The 23,246-nt window shown below is 36.8% G+C and overlaps 1 protein-coding gene across 1 annotated transcript in view; it reads left to right on the top strand.

The window, feature by feature from the left end:
• Positions 1 to 23,246, top strand: part of LOC150085305 (ATP-dependent DNA/RNA helicase DHX36-like) — a 184,096-nt gene that overhangs the window by 157,290 nt on the left and 3,560 nt on the right. The window contains exons 12-13 of the mRNA XM_090374522.1: positions 2,463 to 2,565; positions 21,936 to 22,050. Coding sequence (XP_090230648.1) covers positions 2,463 to 2,565; positions 21,936 to 22,050 — 218 coding nt within the window. The remainder of the gene's footprint in view (positions 1 to 2,462; positions 2,566 to 21,935; positions 22,051 to 23,246) is intronic.

Genomic DNA, 23,246 nt, shown 5'->3' on the forward strand with positions numbered 1-23,246 from the left:
AAAGGGTTCAGTTACTGCTCCCCCAAGATCATCCTGCACATGTGGCTCTTGCGCAGTGGTTTCTCCAAAAAGTGTTCAAGACTTGAATTTTCCAGCCTATGTTTTATTCACGGATGAGGCTTATTTCACACGGGAAGGCTTATTCAATCAGCACAATGCTCATGTGTGGGCTCACGACAACCCATACAGTGCGCGCCTCCATGCGGCACAACATCGTTTTGCAATAAATGTGTGGGCAGGTATGGTTGGTGACTGTTTATTCGGCCTGTACCTGTTACCATCCTGCATGAACTCTGCTAAATATCGGATCTTTCTTGAACAAGTTCTACCAGGGTTACTTGATGATGTTCCAGCAAATGTGAGACACAACATTTGGTTTCAACATGACGGGGCGTCTGCCCATTATGGAAGGTGTTTTCGTGACCATTTGAAGGCATTTTGAGCATCGATGGATTGGCCGTGGTGGACCCGTTGCCTGGCCCCCACGCTCACCTGATTTATCGAGCCTTGATTTCTTTCTGTGGGGATCCTCAAATATATCATGTATGAATCGCCTGTGGAGACGGAAATGGATCTCGTGGCAAGACTCGTCTGCGCTGCTGCTACTGTCAAAGAAACTCCAGGTGTGTTCGGCTGTGTCTGCCAATCCATGTTGCGTCGGTGTCACGCATGCATCGCATCTCATGGTGGAACCTTTGAGCATCTGTTGTAACATTATGAAATGCATCCATCTTGTACTCCATTGTTAATATTATGTCAAATAAATGTTTGCCACTAATTACTGTCTTGTCATTTCTGCTTCTTGTGCCTCTGCTACTACTTTCCTGTAAAGTTTCCGGATATGGGTTCCTATGCGATTCACATTCCTTTAGATGTTACCTACCTCCCCTAAACATTTGTACCAATATTTTTGAGACACCCTGTATATTATATATTATTACTAATTATGTGTTTATTTCCAGGGTATGGCAATGTAGACCTACACAGGCTATCTTAGTCTTTATAAGTTATCTTGGCTTTGTGGCCCGCTGTATACTGTTATGTTTATATACGTATTCAGTACCTATATAGTATATATTATACTTTTACTATAATAACTAGATTACAGACTGATGTAATGTTCAATCTACTATTGATGGCATTAATCTGATCTGATATAACTTTTACATTTATCTCAATTATCATTAATAGATTAAATATATATATTTATTTTCTTTTATTATTATTTATTTATTATTATTTTTTTTTGTGTGTGTGTGTGTGCGCAATTCTGGTGGTCAACACTTAAGAAGATGCCAGGGTTGTGTGATATGTACAATATATTTATATATATGTGTATATTTTTATTTCTTAATAAAAATGAAGAAATAAGAGAAATAAAAAAAAACTTCATCAAGAAGCTTTCAGAACATTTGGACGTCACAGAAAGGAGTCAATGTGAATGGAGAGTACCTAAGCCATTTGCGATTTGCAGATGACATTGTGATCGTAAGCCATGATCCCGAAGAATTACAGAAGGAAACTTAATCAGTTATGCAGAATTAGTGAGGATTTCAGACTAAAGATGAATATGGTTAAAACAAAAGTAATGATGAACAAGTATGCCACAGGAAGAAATATAATCATTGAAGGAGCAGAAATTGAAAAGGTGGAGTAATATACTTATCTTGGACAAGTGATTGGACAAGGATAATAATGATAAATGGCTGGAATCAAGAGAAGAATAAATTTTGGATAGATAGCATTCAGGAATTATAGTCACATACTGAGGAGCAATATCCCAATTTGTCTGAAACGTAAAATAATGAACCAATGTACACTCCCAACATGACTTATGGAAGTGAAACTTGGGCACCCACCAAAAGAATGGAAGAGAAGCTGAGAACTACACAGCAAAGAATGGAATGAATTATATTGGGAATCAGAGTTTTAGATAAGAAGAGAAACACATGGATTAGGCAGCAAACTGAAGTAAAGGACATTCTTATCAAAACTAAAGAACTAAAATGGTCTTGGGCAGGATATATAGCTTGAAGACATGATGACAGATGGACTAAGAAAATAACAATAGTACTCAAGAGGAGTTAGAAGAGAGCCTGGAAGACAACGACGGAAGTGGACAGATGAAATTCATGAGTTCATGGGTAATAAATGGATGACTCAGCACAAAACAGAAGGAACTGGCAAGTTGCTGGAGAGGCCTTCATCTTGCAGTGGATTGAAAATGGCTGATGATGTATATATTTATTTTATATAAATAGTAATTTCTTTTGTTTTATTATGTGTTTTACTTTTTCTCCATCTATACTTCTTCCTCTTCTTGATTATGGTATATTTAGTTGCTTTGATTTATTCTATGCATTACAAAATATTATAAAATCCATATGCATTGCATTTCTTGTGATTTACTGTTCAGCAGCTAACTAAACATTATTTTTTTATTTATTTATTTATTTTTTTAGAGGATGAAGTTTTACTGAAAGCTATTATATGTGCTGGTTTATATCCTAATGTTGCCAAATTAACTCATACACATCTGGATAGTGACAAATCAAGACCTCCCAAGTAATAATCTTTTAAATTGTTCATATTTTGTAATTTAGAAATTCAGGCTGTTTAAGAAAGACTTACATTAGTATACTGTAAAATATGCTAAAAGAAGTTTACTGTTGTCTATGAATTGTGTTCTGTTTCTATTTTGTGAGGAAAAAAACCTTGAAAAACCTTGTTTTTGGGAGGAAAAAACCATGAACTTTCTGTTGAGACAGAATTCAAACACAGGTTTTTTTTCAAACAGTGTGAAAGTAGAGAAATTATAAATCCTTGTGCTAGCTACAGTGACAGGAATGGGGACTAAATTTGTGCAGTGATTAGGAATGAGGACAGCAAGGATATGATATCAGAGATGGGTTTTTATATTAAGTTGACAGAAGATGCATCTGCAGTATTTTTGGCTCTTTAACACTGTTAAACGATCAACATCATGTAGTTGTTGTTGCACTGTCTAATTTGGAGCAAACCCCACTGTATAACGTGACTGAGTTTTGTTGTAGTCTACCACAGTGTTTCTTATCTGATGGGCTCAAAATGTTTTAAGAGTGATTACAGATATTAAATATATATTTGAAATAAAATGTACTAACAGATGTATATTATCTTTTATTTAGAATATATTTTATTATATATTCTAAATAAAATGTTAGTCTGTTTCTCTTATGAAATACAAAAAATTGAGAGTTTGTATTATGAACTTTAGGAAAATTTATTCAAAGGAGTAATGGGGGCTCATTCTCTAAAGTTTTCTACATTAAAACCATAGATGAAGAAACACATCTCTTATTTTTACATGTTTTGATGGTTATTGGTTTTAATAAAGATGTTTTAATTTCAGTTTTTGTTTTTGAGTAGATTATTAATCAGCTTGGCCTTTTTACGCTTGTTAATAGTAGGTAGTAGTATTATGCTGCTATATAAGCAAGCTTATATAGCATCAGCCAAAACACACGCGCGCGCGCGCGCACACACACACACACACACACACACACACACACACACACACACACTCTCTCTCTCTCTCTCTCTCTCTCTCTCTCTCTCTCTCTCTCTCTCTCTCTCTCTCTCTCTCTCTCTCTCTCTCTACCTGTCCGTACCCTCCAAGATTTTGCCTAGTTATCCCTTGAATTTATCCATCCACTTCCACAACCACTGGCTGAAGGCAAACTTCCACACATTTATCCTGCAATGATCCTTCCTCAACTTGAATTTAGCCTCCCCTTCATGTGTATAGTCACAGCAAGTGGAAGAATACCATTAACATTCAGCTTACCCAATCCATTCAAGTCTTTAAATACCTTAATCAGATCTCCCCACAGATGCCTGGCTTCAAGATGCTGGAATTTGCAGAAATGAAGCTATTCTGTGTAAGAGCACTCTTTTGTTCTCTTCATCAATCTGGTTGCCCTTCTCTGCAACCATTCCCTCTACATCCTTCCTCAAGTGAGACCTCCAGACCTCTGTACTGTACTCAAGATGCTACCTAACCATGTCGTTATACAAAAGGATAATCACCTCCTTAACCCTGCTAGCAAAGTTTTTGCATATCATTAACAAGACCCTATGAAGTGTCCTGGCAGCATGTCTGACTGCACAATTACCCCTGGGTCTTTTTCATTTTCCACCACTCTGAGTGCAGTACCACATAGTTGACAAGTTACTCTGGGGTAACTGCTACTCATATGCGGAACCTTGCATTTGTTAATGTTAAATTTCAACTGCCATTTCTCAGCCCATCGACCCAATTTTCATACATCTTGTTGCAGGAGCTGCCAACCTTTGTATCATATGCAAACTTAGACATTAAGCCTGATATACCTTCATCAATATCATTGATAAATATTAAAAACAACAATGTCTCCAACATTGAACCCTGGTGAACTCCACTAATAATATTAGTCCATGAAGAGCAGTGCCCATTGATAACCGCTCTTTGTCTTCTTCTGCTTAACCATCCCTTTATCCATAGCAGTAACTAGCCCTTTATGCCACATTCCTCCAGTTTGTACAGCAGTCTTTTATGTGCAAAAGTATCAAAAGATGTCCTGAAATCCAAGTATATGATGTCAAAATTATTTTTTGCATCCAGTTCCTTGGTCACTGCATCATTATAACCTATCAAATTGGTTAAACAAAACTACCCCTTAACAAATCCACTGTGATTGCAGTATACTAGCATGCCCCAAATAGTCCTGCATTACTTCTTTAACCAGTAATTCCATTATTTTTCTCTGTAACAGACGTTAAGCTAACATGTCTGTAATTACTCATGTCACCTTTTGATCCCTCTTTATGAATTGGAGATGTATTCTCATTCCTCCAGTCCATTGCCATCTCCCCCAAATCCAAGGATGCTCTCATAATTATGGCTAAGGATTTATTTACCTCTTTTTCTGCCTCCATTAATGTAATTGGATAGATTCTATCTGCCCCAGGTGCCTTTTTTTTATTTCCATCCTCAACAATTTCTCCTTCACTTTCTGATCAGGTATCGCAAAGTCATTTAGCTCCTGGTTAGAGTTTGATAAATTTGTGGCATCCCCTACCCTAAAGAATGAATATAGATGCAGAATACCCATTAAATTTGTCAGCAACCTGAGCAGGGTCATCAACAGTTAATCCATTGACATCAGGTGGCCAATGTGATTCAACCCCTTCTACTGTTAATATAAGCATAGAAGGCTTTGCTGTTTTTCTTTGCATTCTCTGCCAGAGACTTCTCATAATCTGTATTATCTTGCTTAACCTCCTTTGTGACTTGATTACAGACTAATTTATATCTACCACAGGATTCTATATCAACTGATAATTTATATGTATCCCATGCACTTTTCTTCTCTGCCATTTGTCTCAATAATTCATTTGACATCCATTTAGGTGTAAGCCTTGAACAGTGTTTCTTCATTGGTATGAAAAACATAGTAGCTTCTTTTATTTCTTCCCTGAATGCTTCCCATTTAGAATTTTCTGTTGGTAATATCATCAGTTGGTCCTACTGCATAGAATTTAAAAACTGCCTGAGACCACTGTAATCACCCTTATCCCTTACCTTTGACAGTATTTATGTCTTTAATAAAATTCCACATTAGTACACTGTGATCGCTGCCACCCAGTGTATATTTTACCTGCAGATTCTTAATGTATGAAGAATTACTGCTGATAACCAGATCAAGAGTATTGCTTTTTCTTGTTGCCTCTCTAACATGCTGCTGTAGAAAATAGTCTTCCAAGATGTCCACAAAAATTTTGCTAGTGTGAGTGGCCAACCCACAAATTTCAGTCGACATCTGAAAAGTTAAAATCCTCCATTATGAGTCATTCTGTGATTTACTGGCACACTCTATTTCCCTGTATAGCTGTTTATTATACTCATTACAGTCATTAGACCTATGGTATGAAACAGCTACCGTCAATTTTGTTTTTCCAATGCTTATATCACACCAAACTGACTACATTGCACTCATCACCCATGTAAACTGGATGCACTACCTTAGATTTAATATTCTTGACTAAGAGCATAACCCCTCCACCTCTCCTGTCCTGTCTGTCAATCCTGTATACATTGTACTCCCCATATTCAAATTCAGGATCATGTATGTCTGGGTGACATCATGTCGTTGCTGTTCCTACAATCTCTGCATTCAACAACTTAATCAGTATTTTAAATTCATTAAAATTATTTACAATGCACCTAACTAATTGTACATGCAAGTATCTTACTCTTAGTTACTCCTTGTATTTAATTGTGCCATGATGACCCACAGCAGGGCCTGAAATTCCAGACACATTGCTTTCCAGGCTGCTGCATGTACCAATAGTAGCAATGCAAGAATCACTTTCACTTCTGTCTGCAGCTCTAGTTAAACTATTAGTCTGTGTCTTATCCCTGCAAGCTAGCAGTTTTCTGACCCATCTAACACTGCCTCAATAGCATTGGCAAATATTTTTGCATTCTTTCTATTTAAGTGTGTCCCATGCCTGTAGAAGCAGTCTCTCCTGTTAACAAGCACAGTCCATTGTGAGAAAAATTCTACCCCATGAGCTTTGCCCAAAACCTCCACAGCCAAAGTGATTGACAAGTCTCTCCTCATATACTGCTTCATTTAGTGTCTGGGCAGAATTGCAGATTTTCATATTTAACCCTAGCTCACGACTATTTTTCAACAATAATCTGTACTTGTTAAGTAAGTCTGCAGATCTCTTACTCTTAATGTCATTAGTGTCAACGTGTATGGCAATATCACCTTTTGTGCCTTTAAAAGATATCTGCTTTCAAATGTCATCTACTTTTGCACCTGGCAGACATACTCTGGTTCTAATCCGCCTATCCTTCTTGCACAACGTATTTCCCGTGTCCTGACAATAGAGTCACTGACAATCACTAGCTCCTTTGGACCAGCGCATCCTGCCTTGAAGATTTTCACTGTGTTGTCTGATGCACAAGGGTGAGCTCTGGCATTGAGTTTTGCAGCTAAGAGCTTGATGGGCCCCCCATTTTAATTTCTTCGAGGGCATATACCCTACTCTTCAAACTCTCATAAAACGCCCATCATAAAGCTGAGTTGGCACCTAATTTCTTCATACTCTGCAACAAATATACACAAAGACCTTCTTGGCTAGAACATGTCCTGTTCCAGAAAGATCTGCAAACATTTCACAAGTTACACATTTTTTTTAAGGCTGTGATGCATTTGGAGAATTCCCCTTCAGTTCTCCTCCAAGCTACGGCACTCATACTACTTTGTGCCCACTGCTTTGCTGCTCTTGTTTGGGGAATGATTTCCATTTAAATACAATTTAATTGATTAACAATGAAAATTAATAAGATTAATAAATTTAATTGATTAATTGTGACAATACTGCACTAAGCTAATAGTCTCCTAAATGTGATATGTATTACACTATTAGTTTTACGTTATACCTTACGCTATCAAGTTCAAGATATACATTATGCTATATCAATTGCAATGTTAAATTAGTTGCATCCTTGATAAAAAGTAAAAATTCCTTAGCTAAACACAAAAAAGATATATATGCCCAATAAGGGTAAATTTCTATCAGCATGGCCCACACTTGTAGGTAGAAGGAATTTGTTTTGTAGAGACGGGATACACTTAAACAAAGGTGGTGCAAAAGTTTTTGCCAGTATTATTGAGGATACCTTAAAGGTTCAGGGAAACTGCTAGTTAGGGGGGGATGTGGGTAATACTGACACGCATTTATCTGATAATATTGGTCAAAGTAACTCTTGCACATACCTTAAGAGTTCTTATCTGTTACCCAAACTGGACGTATTATCTAGATGTTCTGGGGGCAGAAATGTTTCACGTGAGCAGGTAGCTAATATCAGGGAAGAGAGCCTAAAAAACTTCAAGGGTTGTGTTAGGGTTGTTAAATATACAAGAACAGTAAATCTTAATTGTTTATACAGTAACGTTAGAAGTGTCGTCACTAAAATGAGCAAATTCGAACTGCTGGTTAAAACAAGTAACGCGGACATAATAGGGCTTACAGAGACGTGGTGCCACCAGGAAATTGGGGATGATGAGTTTCAGTACGGCTTGTATAATGTATTTAGGAAGGATAGGTTAGATTGAAGGGGTGGTGGGGTAATGCTTCTTATCAGAAGCAGCCTGAGTGCGACGATAGCTTTCCCAGATTCAGACATTTCACATGCTAGTATAGAGTCTGTATGGTGTGAGATAGTTGGAAACAAAGGTATAATGCGAGTAGGAGTAATCTACAGACCAGGTTTTTTTTTTTTTTTTTTTTAGGAGCATTAGCAACTAAGGCCATATTGCTCCGGGATATGTGGTGGTCATTCCCTGACCTTTCCGTATTTGGTGGTGACGGGCTCGAACCCCGGTCTAATCAAGAAGTGTGTGCTACGCACTGCTGCTCCTTCCCACCTGGCAACGGAGGCGCTGACAGACCAGGTGATTGTGAAGATTATGACAAAAGCCTCTACATGCAAATGGAATGGGCAAGTAAGCGTCAATGCCTTATTATGGGTGATTTCAATTTGCCTCTAATTGATTAGAGTAAATGGGAAGGAAACTCGACATGGGGAACAAAATTTTTAAATCAACTAGATGACTGTTATTTGTATCAACATGTAAGGGAAAGTACTAGAGAAAAGAATATCCTAGACCTCATCATCACACATCAATCAGATGACACAACAGGGCTAACAGTAGAGGAACCAGTAGCAGGAAGTGATCACGGAGTTCTACGGTGAATGATGATGAGAGAGGTAGCAGAAGTAAAAGGCAAAGGAATAGGTTTTAATTTCATAAAAGGAAATTACGATGCCTTAAGGTACTACATGGACTCTATTAACTGGGTAGATATCACGCAGAGAATGAATACAATTGAACTGTGGTACGCTTTTAAAACATTAATCACAGATACCTTGAATGCATATATACCATTAAAAAAATACTCCACGAGAAGGGTTCCAAGTTGGATGAATAGTGAAGTTGCCACATTACTTGAGCAGAAAAAGGTGGTATGGAAAGGTTACAGAGCAATAAAAAGTACTGAAGCCTATAACAGCTACAAGGTGATTTGTAATAGAGCCACAGAAAAGGTTCGACAGGCAAAGGCAGTTTATGAGAAATCACTAGCAAACAGAGCAAAGAGGGGGGGGATAAAGAATTCTTTACATATATAAATGCCAAGAAGAGCAGGACAAACCAGATCGGACCTTTACGTAAGGGAAAGGGGATAGTAATAAATACACCAGCTGCCATTGCAGATGAACTCAACAGTTATTTTGCATCGATATTTACAAATCAAAAGCCTTTTGTGGCAATGGGAAATTGTGGGAGCGAAGTTAAAAAATATGTAATTAATGATATTGAAATTTCGCAAGATTATTTAATGAAAAAACCTTCGAGCCTACAGACCAGTAAGGCTCCTGGAGTTGATGGAATATACCCTATAATCTTAAGAGAGGCGGCAAGCGAGTGCATTGAACCATTGAGGCTAATTATGCGAGCATCACTAGACTCTTGGGAGATTCCCTTGGATTGGAAAAGTGCAAATGTATCTCCCATACATAAGAGTGGCTCTAAAAGTGAAGTTGGAAATTATCGACCTGTCAGTCTGACTTCAGTAGTAGGGAAAATCATGGAGGCAATGATCAAGGGTGGAATTCAGGATCATCATCATCATCAGCCATTTTCAATCCACTGCAGGATGAAGGCCTCTCCAGCAACTTTCCAGTTCCTTCTGTTTTGAGCACTGGCCATCCATTTACTACTCAAAAACTCATGAATTTCATCTATCCATCTCCGCCTTTGTCTTCCAGGTTTTCTTCTAGCTCCTCTTGGGTACCATTCTGTTATTTTCTTAGTCCATCTGTCATCATGTCTTCGAGCTATGTGTCCTGCCCAAGACCATTTTAGTTCTTTAGTTTTGATAAGAATGTCCTTTACTTGAGTTTGCTGCCTAATCCATGTGTTTCTCTTCTTATCTAACAGTCTGATTCCCAATATAATTCATTCCATTCTTCGCTGTGTAGTTCTTAGCTTCTCTTCCATTCTTTTGGTGAGTGCCCAAGTTTCACTTCCATAAGTCATGGTGGGAAGTATACATTGGTTCATTATTTTACGTTTCAGACAAACTGGGATATTGCTCTTCAGTATGTGACTATATTTCCTGAATGCTATCCATCCAAAATTTATTCTTCTCTTGGCTTCCAGCCATTTATCATTATTACAGCTAATAACTTGTCCCAGATAAGTATATGACTCCACCTTTTCAATTACTGCTCCTTCAATCATTATTTCCCTTTCCGTGGCATACTTGTTCATCATTACTTTTGTTTTAGCCATATTCATCTTTAGTCCAAAATCCTTACTAACTGTGCATAACTGATTAAGATTTTCCTCTAATTCTTTGGGATCGTGGCTTATGACCACAATGTCATCTGCAAATCGTAAATGGTTTAGGTACTCTCCATTCACATTGACTCCTTTCTGCGACCAGTCTAATCTTCTGAAAGCTTCCTCAAGGGCAGCAGTAAACAGCTTCGGAGATATTGTGTCTCCTTGTCGAACTCCTTTCTCGATTTTAAATTTCCTACTGTCTTTGTCTAGTCTAATAAAGGATGTAGCACTCTCATATATTTTCTTCAAAATCATAATATATGGAGTATCTATGCCTTGTCTTTCCAGTGCCCGAAACATTGCCTTATGCTGTATAGAGTCAAATGCCTTTTCATAATCCACAAATGCCAGGCATAATGGTGTTTTATATTCACTTGCTTTCTCCATTAGCTGTGATATTACGTGAAGGTGATCCATAGTTGAGAATCCTGTCCTAAAGCCAGCTTGCTCTTTCGGTTGATTCTCATCAAGTATTCTTTCTAATCTGTTAGTAATGACCCTTGTGAACAACTTGTAGATATGGGATAACAAGCTAATTGGTCTATAATTTCCAATTTCTGATTTATCTCCTTTCTTATGCAGCAAAACTATGATTGCATTATTCCACTGCTTAGGCATCACACCTTTTCTAATGCACTTTGTGAAGAGCCTTGCCAGTTTTTGTGTTATGTCTCTTCCTCCCAATTTTAACAACTCTACAGTAACTTCATCTTCCCCCGGGGCTTCAGGATCATTTGGATCAAATTGAAATTCTCAAGGATACTCAGCATAATTTTGTAAAGGGAAAATCATGTTTAACAAATCTGGTTCGCTATTTCGAAAGGGTCACTCACGAGCTGGATTTAGGGAATAATTTTGACATTGTTTATTTAGATTTCAGCAAAGCTTTTGACTCAGTCCCACATGAGCGGTTGCTTTATAAGCTGGAACAGGTTGGAATCACTGGGAAAATCCTTAGATGGATAGAAGGATGGCTTCAGGGCAGGAGGCAGAGGGTTGTGATAAATGGCTATTCCTCAGATTGGGTTGATGTAAGAAGTGGGGTTCCCCAAGGATCAGTATTAGGACCACTGTTGTTTTTAATTTTCATAAACGACATTGATGAAGCGATAGAGGGCGTGATGTCTAAATTTGCAGATGATGTTAAAATTGGTAGAGTAGTTAATGATCACTGTCAAGCTGAGCTTCTTCAGAGAGACCTAGATATACTTCAGGAATGGTCAGAAGAATGGTCAGAAAAATGGTCAGCTGTGCTTTAATCCAACAAAGTGTAAGGTATTACACCTGGGAAACAGTAATCCCAAAAAAACTTATTCACTTGGTGGAGTTCAACTAAACCCAGTACTGGAGGAAAGGGACTTGGGTGTTACGATACGGTCAGACATGAAATTCTCTGAGCATTGTAAACAGGTTGCAAGGAAGGCCCATGGTGTCCTATCGATGATCTATCGAACTTTTGCAAGTAGAGATAGGGACGTGATAATCTCATTATATAAGGCTTATGTTAGACCACACTTGGAATACTGTGTTCAAGTATGGAGACCGCACCTAAAGAAAGACATCGAGCTTCTTGAAAGGGTGCAAAGAAGGGTAACTCGCCTGGTGAGATCGGCAAAAGGGCGTCCTTATGAAGAAAGACTTCGAATATGTGGGTTGCAGAGTTTGGAAACTAGACACCTTAGAGGAGATTTGATTGAGGTGTTTAAGGCTCTGAAAGGCATCAGTAAAATGAATGAGGACGAAATTTTCAAGATTATAAATGATGCTAGAACTAGGGGACATAAATTCAAGTTACGAGTGGAAATGTTTAGATTGGACTGCAGGAAGTTTTATTTTAGCCAGCGAGTTATAAATTACTGGAATAAGTTGCCTTCATGGGTGGTAGAGGCCGACAGTTTGGGGAAATTCAAAGGTCATCTGGATAGTACTTTCGGGTAAGGGAAGCGCATAGGATGATAGGTTTAATTTCCTTTTTTTTTTTTATTAATTATTATTTAGTTATTTATTTATTTATTATTTTTTTTTATCATTGTTTTGTTCGGATTTTTTTTTTTTTTTTTTTTTTGGCTGGTGCAGCATAAGCCATAGGCTTTCTTGCACCATGCGGCCGTTACTAATACTAATACTATAAGTGATTTACTTATTATTATAATAAGGAAATCAGTGAGTTACTTATTTATCACAATTAAAACCCTACTTTTTCTCTTCACTACTTGATACATGCTATAATATTCGTGCCAAAACAAAACACTGATACAATAGCGGTATGAATAGTGAGTTGTAACCTACAAAACTACTAGCTAAAAATTTAAAATAAGCTAGCAAATGTGACTAAGACTATTTGTAAACAAAATTAAAAATGTTAATTAATCAAAAAAGATGGTAAAAATTTCCAAAAAACTTATCCATTTGCATGAACATAAAATTCTGCATCCTAGCACTTATGTTGTATAAGTGTTCACGACTTTCCCCTCCTTAACAAAAAGATCCTATAATGCAAAAAAATTTAATAGTCAATCAGTTTCAGTAAAGATTTCAAAATCAATAAAGATGATAGTCTGTCATCTTTATTGATTACAAATAAAAATTACAGTACTTTTGGAATATAAATGATGCAAATAGTGTTAAAAGGGCTGATTGTAGTCCCTAAGGTAATGTGTATGGACGTTAATTCAAACATTGCTTACACTTCCAAACAAAAAAGTATGTGGCCTACTTGATCTGTTGCAGTTTATACTTGTTTTTATAATCTGACGTAGTGACCTAATTCAATAGGTCACTGAAAGTATTTACTTTTTATGACAAGGGTTTGGCGCATTATAGCCATAGTTGATGCGCCAATAAAACTCAATCAAACAAACAAACAAACAAACAAACAAACAAACAGTATGTGGCCTATTGTTAGCTGTTACACAAATAAAATAGTTTATGCCATTGCCAATGAGATGGTAATGGCATCATCAGTGGCAAGGTTTGAGGAGAAGGATCCTGACAGCAAATGATTCTTAAAAGTTAACAGGGGTGAATGATATGCTTGCTTGCTACAAAGAAATCTACGATGAAAAGAAAACAGTCACTGTCCAGTCATGCATTAATATGTTCTTTTGTAAGGTTGAGTAGCCAACGCCTTCCAAATCTCCACAGCCCTCAACCTACCCGGGATCTGGAAAACAAAAATTATGTAATTAAGCTAGTTGTGCTGTGATGCTGTAATTCAAACAGCAGTGATGCTGTTTGGATTACCGTCCATACACATTACCTTAGGGACTACAATCAGCCCTTTTAACACTATTTGCATCATTTATATTCCAAAAGTACTGTAATTTTACCCGGCGCACTTATCAGCTGAAGTCGTTGATTCTGGCAGTGATGCTCGAGAGATAAAACTTACTGATTTACTGATGTTATGCTTATCTCCTCTCTTTTTTTGTAATTTTATAATTTTGAAATTTTTTAAATTGCACATTTTTGTAATTTTTTCTGCGCATGAGATAAAAAAATTGAATAAATACAGTAAATAATTCTATTTACATGTTCGTCAAACATTTCTTTTTTGATTCAATTAATTCAGTGAGCACAGTTGCGAGTGCTGCAAAAGCATGGGGAAAATTCCAACTTACATAAAATCTGACTTACGTTGCATTCTGCAGAACGCAACCCTTATGTAAGTCAGGGAGTTCCTGTAGTCAGTTAATGTACTTGGCCTTTGCCTTGTCCTTTCCCTTGTATTTACTACTGTTATACCTTAATTTTTATTTCTTAGACCATTTGAATAATTCTTTATCTTTTGAAACAGCATATCCTGAATATCATTAATCAGTCTTCCAACCACTGTATAAAAACTTTAATGCCGAAATTTACTCATGGTACAAACTTGTTATATCTTCATCGCCATCATTATTGAATATCAGGAACAAAAAAGGGCCTGGTTCTGACCTGCAGAACCTTGTTAATAACTTTAGCCTAGTCAGTGCAATACCAAACACCTTTTGTATTCTTTCATTTAGTGATCCTTTTATCAACAAGTAACTTGCTGCTAATGGCATATGTACCAATTTATTGTAAATAAATTATCTAAAAATTTATTCTTCAACACAAAATCCCAAATGATGGTATTGACAAGGCACCACTTGAAAAACATCACCATACAATGTAAAAATATGTTTTGCATCCAGTTCTTAGGTAATAACCTCATATTAGTTAATTATTAGCTTAATTACATAATTTTTGTTTACCAGACCCAAACTGTATGAAAGGAAAAATTGTGTCTAAATAATAAAAACTTGTTCTCTTTCTTCATAAACTACTGTGAGGAATTAGAACAAGCTATTTTGTAATAAGATTGGACGTGATTAGAGTCAGGTACACTGTTAAGAATGAGAATGAGCTACTTTGTAATAAGATTGGACATGGCTAGAGTCAGTTACACTGTGAGGAATGAGAATGAGCTACTTTGAAATGAGACTGGCTAAGACTGGAGTCAGGTACACTTGTTTTCAGCTCCAGGTTTAACCCAAAATGATGGCGATAAACTTTTGAAAGATGGTGTTTTTAACACAGTTTACCCATGGTACACACTCATCTGAAGATGAGTGTGTTTGTACCAGGAGAATGCCAGAAGTTTATCAAACTGTAACAGGAAGCTAAAGGATTTTCTAATAACTGAGAGAAAAGTGGAGGAGAAATTGTTAAAATTAAACATAAGAAAGGCACCTGGGATGGATGGAATCTATCCAGTTATATTGAAGGAGGCAGCAAAAGAAGTAAGCAAACCCTTAGCCATGATTGTGAGAACACCCTTGGACTCAGGGGAAGTCCCCACAGACTGGAGATGTGCAAATGTTTCCCCAATTCAGAAAGGGAGATCAGAGGGTGATACAAGTAATTACAGACCTGTTAGTTTAACTTCTGCTCTGGGGAAAATAATAGAGTAACTGGTTAAAGAAGCACTGTGGGATCATCTAGACAAGACTACAGTTATATTTCAGACACAGTATGGGTTTGTTATTCTTGTGTGACCAATTTGACTGGATACTATGATGTAGTCACAAAGGAACTGGATACAAAAAATAAGTTTGATATCATATACTTGGACTTTAGGAAAGCTTTTGATAAGGAAAAGCTATTTTTTTTTTTTTTTAGGAAAACTGTTGCACATGGAAGACTGCTGTACAAATTGGAGTATTATGCCATTAAGGGCAAGTTGCTGCTATGGATAAAGGGAGGGTTGAGTGGGAGAAGACAGAGTGCTAATTGATGGACACTGTTCTTTGTGGACTAATGTTATTAGTGGAGTCCCCCAGGGTTCAGTGTTGGGCCCATTGTTGTTTTATGTATTTATCAATGATATTGATGCAGGTATATCAGGCTTAATCTCAAAGTTTGCAGATGCCGCCCATCTGCTCAACTTTCTAGGAAAGGCTGAGAGGTGGTAACTAAAGTTTATCATTGACAAATGCAAAGTACTGCATATGGGTAGCAGTAACTTCAGAGTAACATACCAATCATATGGTACTGCACTAGGGGAAGGGAAGAATGAAAAAGACCTGGGGGTAATTGTGCAGGCAGATATGGTTTTCTAAGCAGTGCAGACAGGCTGCAAGGGTGGCTCATGGGGTCTTATCGATGATATACAGAATTTTGCTAGCAGGGATAAGGAGATGATTACCCCTTCTATAAGGCAATGGTCAGGCCATACCTTGAGTACTGCATACAGGTCTTGGAGGCCTCATTTTAGGAAGGATGTAAAGCTGCTGGAACAAGTACAGAAGAGGGCAATGAGATTGGTGAGTGGAACAGTGTTTCTCTTACCAAGAAAGGCTTAAGATCTATAAATTGCAGTGTCTGGAGAGTAGGCACCTGTGAGGTGATCTGATTGAGGTTATAAGGCCTTGAATGGATTCAAGCTCAATGCTGATGGAATTCTTTTTCTTGCTCAGATTACACACCTAAGGGGGCATAAATTCAAATTGCAAGAAAGACAGTTATAGAATAGATGTAAGTAGATCAAGAATCACTTGTAGGCCCTGTGCAAAACTTATTCGAAGTGTTTTTGTAATAGTGATTTTTTTTTAATTTTTTCAAATTTTGCAGTAACTAAAAAATAATTAAATTTAAAAATAATTAATTTAATTTATAAGCTATTAAGATGAATATAAAATATTTTCATATTATATAAATTATTAAGTTTGTGTTTCTGTTATATCATGTTTAAGATATGTATAAGATATTTATATCATGTAAATTATTTGCATAAAAATGTTTTTATGTTTATAAATATTAATTTCTTAAAAATTATCAATGTACCTACATAGCATAAGAACAGTCGACTGTGGTAAGGAATAAAAAATATATTTTAAAATATTATACACATTTTAGTATTTATAATATCACTTTAGCAATTCATACAATGCAATAATAATGACTTGTTATTCTTTATAATGATTTTAATATTTTACAAAACACAGGGCCCCTATGACCCTATGTGCTGCCAATAAGCAAAGTCAAATTGGCCACCCCAAAATATTTGGATTAAAAAATAAAATAATTATTATTAATTTATTGAAAAAGAAAATAATGGCAACATATCTCACATATAATATAATGAAACAAAAAACAAAAATAAAAAATTCATTCTTAAATTCTGGAAATAAACTTTAAATTCCAGTTCACAGTAAAAGAGTGCACTTTTTTTCTCACAGGAACAAGAAATTTCCCATTTTAATTTCTTCATCATATTTTAACCATATGGATTAGGATGTAAGTTTTGTAATGCATATAAGCAATGCTAACACAGTTATATTTTTCATTATAAAAAATTTAAATTAACATTGGTATTAGTAGTATTAGCATTAGTAGAGGCATATGATGCAAGAAAGCAAGCTTATAGAGCATCAGCCAAAGAAAAAAAAACACCCTTCCCATTTTCACCGATCCAAATGTTTGTCTAGTTTCTGCCTTGAATTTATTTAAGCTATCAACTTCCACAGCAACAGATGGAAGTTTGTTCCAGCAATCAACTACCTGCTGGATAAAGGCAAATTTCTGCACATCTATTCTATAACTGTCTTTCCTCAGTTTGAATCTATGCCTCCTCAGGTTTATAATCTGAGCAAGAGGAAGAATCCCATCAGCATTGAGCCTTCTCAATCCATTCAAGGCGTTATACACCTTAATCAGATCGCTTCACAGGTGTCTAGTCTCCAGAAGCTGCAATTTGCAGAACTTAAACCTTTCTTCGTAAGAGCACCCCTTTGTTCCCCTCACCACTGTTGCCCTTATTTATACTCATTCTATACATTCTTCCTAAAATGAGGTTTCCAGACCTGTACACAGTACTCAAGGAGTGCCCTGACCATTGCCTTATACAAAGGAACAACCACTTCTTTATCCCTGTACACAAAATTTGCTGTATATCATTGACAAGACCCTATGACCTACTCTGGTCTCCTTCTGAACTGCTCAGAAAACTTCATATCTGACCACACAGTTACCCCCAGGTCTCTTTCATTCTCCACTACATGAGTGTAATACCACCAGTTGGTACATTTTCTCTGGGGTTACTGCTATCCATATGCAGTACTTTGCATGTCAATGTTAAACTGCAATTTCCAATTCTCAGCCCATCTGCCCAACTTGTTGCAGTAGCATACTGTCATTACTGTTATTAACAACCCTGCCAAACTTTGTACCATCTGCAAACTTTGACATTAAGCTTGAAATACCTTCATCAATATCATTGATAAATATACAAAACAACAATGGACCCAACCTTCAGGAACACCACTAATAACATTAGTCCATAAGGAGCACTATTCATTGATTACTGCACTCTGTCTTCTCCCACTCAATCATCCTTTTATCCATTGTAGCAACTTGCCCTTAATGCCATGCTGCTCCAATTTGTACGGTAGTCTTCCATGTCTAACACTATTGAAAGATTTCCTGAAATCCAAGTATATGATAACAAAATTATTTTTTGCATCCAGTTGCTTTGTGAACATCATAATATCCAATCAGATTGGTCAGACATGACTTCCACTTAACAAACCCATGCTGTGTCTGAATTATTACTGCCATCTTGTTTAGATGATCCTGCAGTTCTTCTTTAACCAGTGACTCCATTATTTTCCCTGGCACAGAAGTCAAACTAACAGGTCTGTTATTACTTTGCATATCTGTAGTTTGTGGGGCTTTCCCCCTGAGTCCAAGGATGCTCTTATAATTATGGCTAAGGGTTTGCTTACTTCCTTTGCCACTTCCTTTAATATAACTGGATAGATCTCATCTACCCCAGGTGCTTTTCTTATGTTTAACTTCAACAATTTCTCCTCCACTTTGCTCTCAGTAATTACAAAACCATTTAACTCTCTGTTAGAGTCTGAATAACATCTGGCCCTCTCCTCCTTGAATAACTCCTCAGGTGTGAATGTAGATGAAAAGTACTCATTTTTTTTTGGCAGCTATCTGAGAATGATCATCTACAGTCAAACCATTGATATCAAGTGACCAATCTGATTCATCCCCTTCCTTTTAGAGATTATATAAGTAAAGAAGTCTTTGCTATTTTTCTTTGCATCATTTGCTGAAGATTTCTCATAATCTGCCTTTGCTTGTCTAATCTCTTTTGTGACTTGGTTACAGACTACCTTATATCTACCATAGGCTTCTGTGTTGCCCAAAAATTTATGTGCATCCCATGTATTTTCCTTCTCTGCCATGAGTCTCATTAGTTCATCTGACATCCATTTCACCATAAACCTAGAATAGTATTTCTTAGTTGGAACAAAAAAGCATAGTAGCTTCGAAAATTACTTCCTTAAATGCTTTCCAATTTGAATTTGCTGTTGGTAACATCATCAGTTGGTCCCACTGTATAGACCTTAAAAAATTGAGTCCACCGTAGTCACCTTTACGAAAGCAAAAACCCCTTCCCTTTACCCCTTCCCAGATATAGACTGGAACTCTTATAGAGTTCAGTCTATATCTGGGAAGTTAAAATCCCCCATTATAAGACACTGATTTATTGGCCCACTCTATTTCTCTGTATAATTGTTCATTGTACTCATCAGAATCATTAGGCCTATAACAAACTCCTACCCTTATTTTTGCTTTCCCAGTGCTTACATCACACAAAACTGACTCAACATTGCACTGTCCATCTATGTTAACTGGATCCACTTCCTTAGATTTTATGTTTCTCAATTAACAGCATAACTGCTCCTCCCCATCTATCCTTTCTGAACACATTGTACTCCCCAAATTCCAATTCTACATCCCTTATATCTGAGTGACAGCGTGACTCTGATATCCAAACAATGTCCTCCTTGGATGGCTCGACCAGCACTTCAAATTCATCAAATTTATTTACTATACTCTATCATTACCGTACATGCAAGTATACATGCATCTGTTCTTACTCTTAGTTACTCTAACACAGGCCATATATTTACTTGTTTTATGACTTCCAGCAATTCCTGAAATCCACAGCAACTTGCTTTTCAGGCTGCTGCTCATTCCAATAGGGGCAGTGCAAGAGTCATTTCCACCTCTGCCTGGGGTTACTGTTAATCTATTAGTCTGTGAATCCCCCCAAGCTTGCAGTGTTTTGGCTCACCTAACATTGTCTCAATATCATCATCAAATATTCTTGCACTCTTTCCCATCCCTGTAGAAGTAATCTTTCCTGTTAACAAGCACTGACCACACTGACAAAAAATTCTCCCCATGAGCCCTGCACAAGCTCTCCAGGGCTGAATTTATTGACAAGGCTTTCATCATATACTCCCTCCTATCACTAACAGGATCTGGGCAGGATTGCAGACACTTTCAAATTTAATCCTAATGTGACTTTTTCCAACATTCACCTGTACTTGCTAAGTAAATCCGCAGATCTCTTACACTTGATGTCACTATTGCCAACGTGTACAATTAAATAACATGTATAATTAAAAATAAGATGACATAAGGGCACCTTTTGTCCCCTTAAAAGATATCTGCTCTACAATGTCGTCAACTTTTTTCCTTGGCAGACAAACCCTGGTCCTATTCCACCTATCCTTTTTTGCACAATATATTTCCTGTTTCCCTGACAATTGAGCCACTGACCGTAACTAGCTCCTGTGAGACCAATGCATTCTGTCCTGAAGATTGTCGCTGTTTTGCCTGGTGCACAAGAGCGAGCGCTGGCATTGAGTTGGGCAGATGAGAGCTTGATGCCCCCCTCCCCATTTTAATTCCTTCGAGGGCATCTACCTGACTCTTCAGGCTCTGATAGAAGCCCATCAGAAGGCTGAGTTGGCACCTAATTTCTTCACATTCTCTGCACCTAGCACACACACACACACACACACACACACAAAGACATCCTTCATGGCTAGACGTTTGAATGAGATTGCATTTTTTTTTGGATTGTGATGCTTTGGATAATTGCTCATTTTGGTTCTTCCCTGAACCATAGTACTTTTGCTACTTTGCACACATTTCTTCTCTGCTCTTGTCTGGGGCATGATTTCCATTTAAAACAATTTAATTAACATTAAAAATTAAAAGAATTTATAAATTTAATTGATTAATTGTCAATACTGTACTAAGCTAACAGATTCCTACTATATACCAAATATAAATATATGGTATGAACAAACTATTTTGTAACTGCGAAATATAAATATGATGAAACAGATCCAGATAATAAGAAAATTACATAAGTCTGCAATTTCATGTACTGTATTTATTTCAAATGAATTATTTCCCTGCCATGTTGAATACTGGTAAATGTTAACGAATCAAATGACCAGACTGTCCCACATACCCTTCTGGGTATGTGGAACAGAAGGTTGGATAGGTTTTAAGAGTAACACTGAGTTGCAGAATGGTGTATACCTTTGATTCTTAATTCATGCTTAGCAGCAGCACTAATTGCCTCAATTACCTGAAGGCCAGAAGTGCAAACAATGCTTTTCCAGTTAAGTCTCTTATCTGTTTGTTATATTGAAATTTTCTTTGTTCTATGGAAACTATCTTAAATGTTCAATATCAAACTAAACACACTGTACTCATTCTTCGTTCCAAACTTTTTTTTTATAAAGTGACTAAGTGAGACAGGAAAATCCTTACCAGAAATAAAAACTTAACCGCAGTGTAAAGGAATACAGAATCAATCAGAGTTTTCTAGATCAAACTAAACATATACATTGAGAATGAAGTATATGCTCAGAGTAATTTTCAAGTCGACTCACGAAAGTGCTCTTGGAGTGATGATAATGTGGATAACTAGACATTTAGATGGCAGTAGGTTCATTGATAGAAATGCAGAAAAGACACAGATGATATTTTTATTTAGACCATTTGTGCAGTCCTATTCTACAGAACCATTTGAACATGCTTGTGCCCAGTGCTGACTGTATAAGCTTGCTTTCTTGTATCATATGCCTCTGTTTTGCTAATATTTTAAAATAAATATATGTTAAATCAATCTGTTTTATTTATTAGAGTTCATACCATTTCTGATGGAAGGGTTTTCATTAGCCATAAATCTGTGAACAGCAGGGAAACTCATTTCAAAACTGAGTGGCTAGTATATCACAAGAAGGTAAAAAGTGAGCAGGTAAGCTTCCCTTCAACAAATATTTAGTATCAATTTTGTCTAGATCTAATTGGGCCTAAAGTTTATAGAAACTGAAATTAAAATGTTTTTTTTTTTAATTGTTGTGTTTTTTTTTAAATTAGTTGACAAGGACAATTAACATTCTTTATATCACATTGAAATTATGATTTAAGAATATTGGATACCAATTTATATTTTCTTAAAGAGTCTCCAGAAGTCATCCAAATATAAGATAGGTTTTTTGCTTTTTTTGTTTTTATAGATAAGAAATGACACTATCCTCCTAAGAAACACTTTCTAGTTCATTTCACAAATATACGTGGTCTCAATTCTAATCTCAACGATGTCCATTTCCACTTGCAGTCTGCCAAACCCCATGTACTTTTTCTCACAGAATCTCAGTTATCAGTTGATTCAACTACTGCTCATCTCAGTTGCCCAAATTATTTGCTGTATGATTCCTTTCACCTCAAAGGTGGTACTTGTGCATATGTCTGTTCCGATATTCCCTGTCAGAGACTTGGTAATTTGGGATGTCCTCTTTTCGATATTCTCTGGCTTAAAATCTCTCTACCTCATTCGGTCAAATTCATCTGTTGTCTCAATCGTTCTCCCAACTCCACTAATCACTTGAAGCTCTTTGACTTCCTCTCTTTGCAATTTGACTTTCTCCAGTCCAACTCTCTTATCAGTGAGGTAATTTTCTTTGGTGATTTTAATGTTCACAATTCCAGCTGGCTTCCGTTTTCTATTAGCACCGACCCAGCTGGTCGAGTTGCTGAGGCTTTTGCAATTACTAATGACCTTGCACAGATTGTTCATTTACCTACAAGAATACCGGATAATCCTAACCATACAGCCAGCACACTTGATCTTTTTCTCACAAACAACCCTTCTAAGTATGTGGTCGAAGTAAGTGGTCCTTTAGGCACCGCAGATCACAACTTCGTGATTATCTCTTCTCCAATGCAGTCTTTATCTCATAGCTGTTCCCAACCTCGTGTTGTATGGGCATTACAAGAATACAAACTGGGATGACCTGTGAGATTTATTTTTTTTTGGTCGGATTACTGTTTTAAAACCTTCTGATGTCAATGTTTGCTCAGATCATGTCAATGAAATTATTCTTGTAGGAATGGAATCCTTTATTCCACACTCCACTTTAAAATCTCGTCCTTTATCTAAACCTTGGTTTT

This window comes from Mastigoproctus giganteus, chromosome 5 (assembly GCF_048544385.1).
Source record: "Mastigoproctus giganteus isolate SK-2022 chromosome 5, ASM4854438v1, whole genome shotgun sequence".
Classification (NCBI taxonomy): domain Eukaryota; kingdom Metazoa; phylum Arthropoda; class Arachnida; order Uropygi; family Thelyphonidae; genus Mastigoproctus; species Mastigoproctus giganteus.